Genomic DNA, 7500 nt, shown 5'->3' with positions numbered 1-7500 from the left:
GTTTATTTCTTTCTCTTTATTATTTTTAATCTATGTCTTGTTCTTTCTGGCTTTATGGCGACGGTAGTTGGCAGAGCGAAGGAAGTTTCTGTCTGTCTGTCTGTCTGTCTCTGTCTCTGTCTCTGTCTCTGTCTCTGTCTCTGTCTCTGTCTCTGTCTCTGTCTCTCTCTCTCTCTCTCTCTCTCTCTCTCTCTCTCTCTCTCTCTCTCTCTCTCTCTCTCTCTCTCTCTCTCTCTCTCTCTCTCTCGATACACACACACACACACACACACACACACACACACACACACACACACACACACACACACACACACACACACACACACACACACATACACACACACACACACACACACACACACACACACACACACACACACACACACACACACACACACACACACACACACACACACACACACACACACATCGCTATATTCCAAGTAGCGAACGCCCTGCAGTTCTATAGAATAAGGTCATTCAACGTGCCCCCGTATTACCTAATTATTCACTAATTATTCTATTTCCTTTGCCCATTGTTCGAAGGGTAGGATAAAGGGCAGGGGGAGGGAAGAGCGGGGAGGGGGAGGGAAGAGCGGGGAGGGGGAGGGAAGAGCGGGGAGGGTGCAGGTATGACCTCCTTCACCTAACAAGACCTGACGTGGCATAATGGCATGACCGGAAGTCGTAGTACACGTGACTTGAGAAGAGAGTGAGTGGCGGGGAAGGAGAAAGGGGGGGGGGGAGAAGGAGAGGAGGGGAAGGGGAGAGTAAGGGAGGAGAGGAGGAGGGGAAGGGGAATGGGGAGGGGGAGAGAAGAGAGGGGAGGAAGGGGAGGACGGTGTGAGGCTGTGAGGAGACTTAATCTCAAGTTTTGGTTATGTTATGGTCGTTATTTTCTCCGGATACGCCAAAGTTTTCTCATGAGCGGCCGTGCGTGTGCTTGGTTGAGGAAGTTGCGGCAGTGGAGTGGACATCAGCTGAAGATACGACTCGATGTAGATGGAGAGATAGTGGACTCACCTTGTTCTCTTCGGTAACAACACCCACAGTGCCCCAGATAACAGCAGAACAAGGAAAACGGAACAAGAACGCACTCTTTTTACTTGTTTCTTGGAATTCTCTTTTAAAAGAGCACATACTTCCGATCCTATTCACAAAGTCAAAGCCAAAACATCGGCCTCCCCCCCTCTGAAAAAAAAAATCGGAAGAAAAAACAAAGCAAACATAACTTTAAGCATGAAAACTACAAAACACACACACACGTACACGGCCGAACACCAGCAGAGTAGCACATGCATAATTCATAATAGTAGCGGCCAAGGCTGGCGGCGGCGGAGACTGGCCAGCGACCGTGACAGTCTTCCGAGGCGCACTTCTTCCTCTCACACGGACTGGGATCCCGGCCGGGCTGGGGTCCTGTCCGGGCTGGGGGCGTTTCACGCGGGCTGGGGTCCTTTCCGGGCTGGGAGCGATTCACGCTGGCTGGGGTCTCGGCCGGGCTGGGGGCGATTCACGCGGGCTGGGGTCCTTTCCGGGCTGGGAGCGATTCACGCGGGCTGGGGTCCCGGCCGGGCTGAGGGCGATTCACGCGGGCTGGGGTCACGGCCGGGCTGGGGGCGATTCACGCGGGCTGGGGTCCCGTGGCGCGTCTCGGTTTCGTTGGTTTCCTTCGGCGGTTTGCGTGGATTCGGGTCTTATTATTATTTTTTATATTATTATTATCATTTATTATTATTTTTTTGTGAGGGGGGGGGGGGTATTTTTGTTTGTGGTTTGTGAGTTGCTTTGGTTTCTTTATTGTTGGTGCATTTTGATTTGTGATTCACGCGGATTCGGGTCCTATCACTTGTTTTTCATTCTTTATTTGGCGATTTGCGTTGCTTCGGTTACTCTCAGGTTTTTTTTTTCGGTTCCTGTGTGTTCTTATTTAAAAAAAAAAAATATGTTTGCATTGTTTGGCATTTCGTTTGTTTTCGATTCATATGCATTTTTTTTCTATTTCATATGTATTTTTTTTTTCTATCGGTGTTTGTGATTCATGTGTATTGTTTTTTTTTTCTGTTTATTTTTTTTTATCGTATTCGTGCGATTTACAACTATGGTTAATATGATGTTATTTTTTTTTTCTTCAAACGGATATTTTTCTCCTGATACGAGCCTCGCGTTTAGTGATCCGCGCAAAAAATTCCTTTCAAGAATTCCATTCCACGAAAGTTAATGCGTTAAAGGCAACACAAACACAATAATACTTAAACATTCTCTCTCTCTCTCTCTCTCTCTCTCTCTCTCTCTCTCTCTCTCTCTCTCTCTCTCTCTCTCTCACTCACTCACTCACTCACTCACTCACTCACTCACTCACTCCCCCCCCCCCACCCCTCTCTCTCTCTCTCTCTCTCTCTCTCTCTCTCTCTCTCTCTCTCTCTCTCTCTCTCTCTCTCTCTCTCTCTCTCACTCACTCACTCACTCCCCCCCCCCCCCTCTCTCTCTCTCTCTCTCTCTCTCTCTCTCTCTCTCTCTCTCTCTCTCTCTCTCTCTCTCTCTCACTCACTCACTCACTCACTCACTCACTCCCCCCCCCCCTCTCTCTCTCTCTCTCTCTCTCTCTCTCTCTCTCTCTCTCTCTCTCTCTCTCTCTCTTTCTCTCTCTCTCTCTCTCTCACTCACTCACTCACTCACTCACTCACTCACTCACTCCCCCCCCCCCCCCCCCTCTCTCTCTCTCTCTCTCTCTCTCTCTCTCTCTCTCTCTCTCTCTCTCTCTCTCTCTCTCTCTCTCTCTCTCTCTTTCTCTCTCTCTCTCTCTCTCCCCCTCCCTCCCTCCCTCCCTCCCTCCCTCTCCTTCTTTCACACGGTTGCGCAGTTCCCACGAATTTTGTCTTCCACACGCTCCTCCCGAGATCCACCTTGGACTTCACGCACATAAACCTTGGTCAGTTTAATTCCTTTCACCCGGTACTGGATCCCCCGCAGTACCTCTCACACGGTACAGGACCCTCCGTATGGGCCTCCTCCTCACACGGATCCAGGACCGTGTCGCCTTTTCACACGGGTGAGTGCCGGCGGGTGAGGGACGTAGGGAATAGGCATAGGGATGGAAGGGGGAACAATGTATTTGGGAGGGACGTAGGGAAGAGACATAGGAGGGAGGGATGAAGTGTTGAAGGAACTCGAAGCATAGGCATGAAAGGCATGAAAAGGGGAATGAGAAGTGTAGAAGGAATGCGAGGAAAGATATAAAAGGGGTGAAAAGGAGAATGAGAAATGTAGAAGGAACGTAGGAAATAGACGAAAAGGCGTATAAGAACTAGAGAATAGACACATGGGGATTAAAAATGGAATTAGCAACTTGAGAAAATTAACGAGAAACATGGATGAGGAATAGGAAATATGGAACGTAAAATACATGTGAAATTTAAGTGAAATAAGAAGAATGGAAGACAAAATACGAGATAAATGAAGAGAGAATGAGAAACATGGTAGGCAAAACGCTGGAGAAATGAAAGTAGAATGAGAAAATGGAAAGCAAATGATAAGAAGAAAAAAGAGAGAGTGAGGAGCATTGAGAATATACAGAAGAAATGAAAGGGAAGTGAGAAGAAGAAAAGTAGGGAAATGGAAAGAGATAGAGAGAGACGAGAATAGTGAAGGACGCTGAATAAGCAAGTGTTAAAAAGTAAGGTCTTGAGAACTATTACTGACTTGCGAGCAGCGATGCGTCAACAGAGGGGGGGGGGGGGCAAAGAGAGAGAGAGGGAGGGAGAGAGGGAGAGATTGCGAGAGGGCGAGAGGGCGAGAGGGGGAGAGGGAGAGAGGGAGAGAGGGAGAGGGGGAGAGGGGGAGAGGGGGAGAGGGGGAGAGAAGGAGAGAAGGAGAGAAGGAGAGAGGGAGAGAGGGAGAGAGGGAGAGAGGGAGAGAGGGAGAGAGAGAGAGAGAGAGAGAGAGAGAGAGAGAGAGAGAGAGAGAGAGAGAGGGAGAGGGGGAGAGGGGGAGAGGGGGAGAGGGGGAGAGGGAGAGAGGGAGAGAGGGAGAGAGGGAGAGAGGGATAGAGGGAGAGATTGCGAGAGGGCGAGAGGGCGAGAGGGCGAGAGGGGGAGAGGGGGAGAGGGAGAGAGGGAGAGAGGGAGAGAGGGAGAGGGGGAGAGGGGGAGAGGGGGAGAGGGGGAGAGAAGGAGAGAAGGAGAGAAGGAGAGAAGGAGAGAGGGAGAGAGGGAGAGAGGGAGAGAGGGAGAGAGGGAGAGAGAGAGAGAGAGAGAGAGAGAGAGAGAGAGAGAGAGAGAGAGAGAGAGAGAGAGAGAGAGAGATACTTGTAGATATTTAGATAACTGGAAAGACAAACATAAACAAAATGACAAACAGCTCCTAGAAGGAAAAGGCCCCGAAAGCAGCAGAAAAGCGGAGGAGGATAGCTGCGGTCAGCCGTGGGCGTGCGAGCCAAGGGGCGGAGGGAGGGCGTATGTGTGTGGGCGTGGGAGAGCGCCCAAGGCTGCGGGCGCGATGCGTGACGGGGGCAAGAGTGCCGTGGCCGGTCCGTCGCGCCCGACTGCGTTCGGACGGGCGGCGACACGTGCCTCTGGCCCTTACACCTGGTGCTTCGGCTGCGGTGGGGGAGGGGGGCCTTGGTTGGTTGGGGGTCACCTCCCCCTGCGGTGGACGTGGGGTAATGGAGGTCACCTTTTACGCACACGGATGTGATGTGTAGGCATGTGTTTTTTTGCTTTTGTTCGCATATACGGTTGGGCGCGCACACGCACATACACACACACACACACACACACACACACACACACACACACACACACACACACACACACACACACACACACACACACACACACACACACAAACACGTACGCGCGGACATACACACTATTTTTATTAGTATAATCAAGTTGCACTTTTGCTGGCACCGCAGTTTTTTGTCAACAGAGATAACCTTATGCTTTCACAAACACATGATTTTATACAGCCTCCGGTTTTACAGCTCTAATTAATGTCTTTATGGCCCATCATATTTTCATCTCGTGATAATTATTATTATAACCACCCCTGTTACCCAACAGCATTGCCTCACGCCCTTAAAACGTTCGCCAGCTACTTCGTAGACTTAGAAAACAATGTAAAATTAAATGCTAACTATGCACTAACTGAGCACTCACAAACCACACATTAAAACGCGAACAATCAAAGCACCAGCTAATCATGGTAAACCACTGACAATTAAAACAGAACAAAACAAACTAAACGTATTAAAACACCAACAAGCAAAATAAGGTAAACTAACTAACAAATCAGCTTCTAAACCACTAGCCAGTGTGAACCCTCCCCTCAAGACGCCTAACTTCCTCCTCCTTCCGCAGGGGCAAATTCGCCGCCGTGAGGAGGGCTCGCCACCGCTCGACCAACCAGGTCTTCGCTGCCAAGTACGTCAAGCGGAGGCGTCGCAACGTCTCTCTGGAGGGCGAGGCCAGACACGAGGTCGCCGTCCTTCTGCTGGGACTCCGAGATCCCCAGATCATACGCCTCCATCAGGTCTACGAGACAAGGACCGAATACATCATCCTGCTTGAATTGTGAGTGTCCTACAAGGGCTTAGATTAGTATTGGGCGGCTCGGCGCGCGGGACAACTCCGCATGTTAAATCCGGGTTGGGTTCTGGCGGCCGTGGGGTCGCCTAACTTGTTTTATTGATTGGAATTATGTCGGCGTCGTTGGGTGATTGATGTCACAAGCCAGTATCACATCGTTATGATGAATATGATACGTCAAACCGATGATATTGTATTTGATCGAGGACTCCGATTGATAAGGCAATCTACCATATAAAGGAGGAATGCAGATTCAGTCTCTGATTACGGGTCGGGAGTAAGGAGGCACTCGTAAACGGGCAATAAAGTAAGTTCATGATGGTTTGTGAAGACGATGACACAAATAACTTAGCAGTGATTAGGGCCAACAATGCCATTATTGATAAGAAACAATACTGGCAAATAGTATTGCCAGTGATAATAATAATTACCAGCATTATTATCAGTCAGTGTACAGAGAACGACAATTACAATGAACTTCAATAAAAAAAACAGGTCTCAGAAATACCCATGACCTGTATTTCTGTTCGTATTTTGAGCCAGGTAGAACACTTTACAGACAATGGGGGTCGTAGATAACAACAGCAACCAATGTATAAATGACAAATCAGACTCAAGAAGGACGTACCAACGGGGTTAAAAGACCTGGTGGACAGGTTTGACCCGGTGTACCTGAGACTGTGGAAAACTCACCCCGGTTTTGATTTTTAAAATGAATTTCATTATTCTTGTTATGTATTTTTTTTAGTTATTTTTTTTTTTTTGCATATGTTCTCCCTCCTGGCTTTGATACTTTCACACTTAGAATTCGTGCATAAAAATGGTAGATTTTTTTTTTTTTTTCCGGGGAACGAAATCGAAACGTTTTATTTAGGGTAGTGTCCGGTAACCACAAACCGTCATCCCTTAACAGTTTCAAATTATGAAAACCAAAACAAACCCAAATACGCGTAAACAACAACCTGTCTGTGCTGCCACTTATTTCCAACGAGGCAGAGAGGTATTGGGTGAGGGGAAAGGGGGAAGGGGACAAGGAGATGGAGAATAAGTGAGAGGCAGATAAACAGAGGCACAGAGACAAAGAGACAAAGAGAGAAAGTTAGAGAAAAAGAGAAAGAAAGAACGTACATTTGAGAGAGAGACATAGCTTTGGACACAGGCACAGAAACAGAAGCAGAAAGAGAGACAGACACAGACCCAGAAATAGAGAGAGAGAGAAGACAGACAGACAGACAGACAGACAGACAGACAGACAGACAGACAGACAGACAGACAGACAGACAGACAGACAGACAGACAGACAGAGATAGAGAGATAGAGAGATAGAGAGACAGAGAGACAGAGAGACAGAGAGACAAAGACAAAGAGAGAGAGATAAAAAAAGAGAACGCCTTTGATTATGTCCCCTCACGAAATGCATTGCGGCAAAACAGACAGACAGAGACAGACAGACAGACATACAGACAGACAGACAGACAGACAGACAGACAGACAGACAGACAGACAGACAGACAGACAGACAGACAGACAGACAGACAGGCAGGCAGGCAGACAGGCAGACAGACAAATAGAGAAATAGAGAGACAAAGAGACAGAGAGACAGAGACAGAGAGACAAAGAGAGAGAGAGAAAAAAAGAACACACCATTGATTATGTCCCCTCACGAAATGCATTGCGGCAAAACACCTCAGCGGGCTGCACCTAAGATGTCTAGCGGCCTCTTTTCTGCGGTGACTGCCCTCTGGTGTCCCCGTCTCGGCTGTGAGGAACCATAAGTATTGGGTCTATGGCCATGAGTCATGCCTGGTTGGAGGGTGTTACGTAAAGAGGTTTGGGAAGGGAGGGAGGACTGAGGGGAGGGGAGAAGAGGGACAATGAGGAAGGGAAGGGGAAAGGGGGGGGAGATAGAGTG

General features: G+C 48.6%; 1 protein-coding gene across 1 annotated transcript in view; it reads left to right on the top strand.

Moving 5' to 3' along the window:
• LOC125040271 (death-associated protein kinase related-like) overlaps positions 1-7500 on the top strand; it is a 97220-nt gene that overhangs the window by 78052 nt on the left and 11668 nt on the right. Inside the window, exon 2 of the mRNA XM_047634828.1 lies at positions 5361-5573. Within this exon, the coding sequence (XP_047490784.1) occupies positions 5361-5573 (213 nt within the window). The remainder of the gene's footprint in view (positions 1-5360; positions 5574-7500) is intronic.

Source organism: Penaeus chinensis, chromosome 28 (genome assembly GCF_019202785.1).
Source record: "Penaeus chinensis breed Huanghai No. 1 chromosome 28, ASM1920278v2, whole genome shotgun sequence".
In the NCBI taxonomy this organism is placed as follows: domain Eukaryota; kingdom Metazoa; phylum Arthropoda; class Malacostraca; order Decapoda; family Penaeidae; genus Penaeus; species Penaeus chinensis.
The sequence above is the reverse complement of the archived record's forward strand: the minus strand, read 5'-3'. Positions and strand labels throughout refer to the sequence as shown.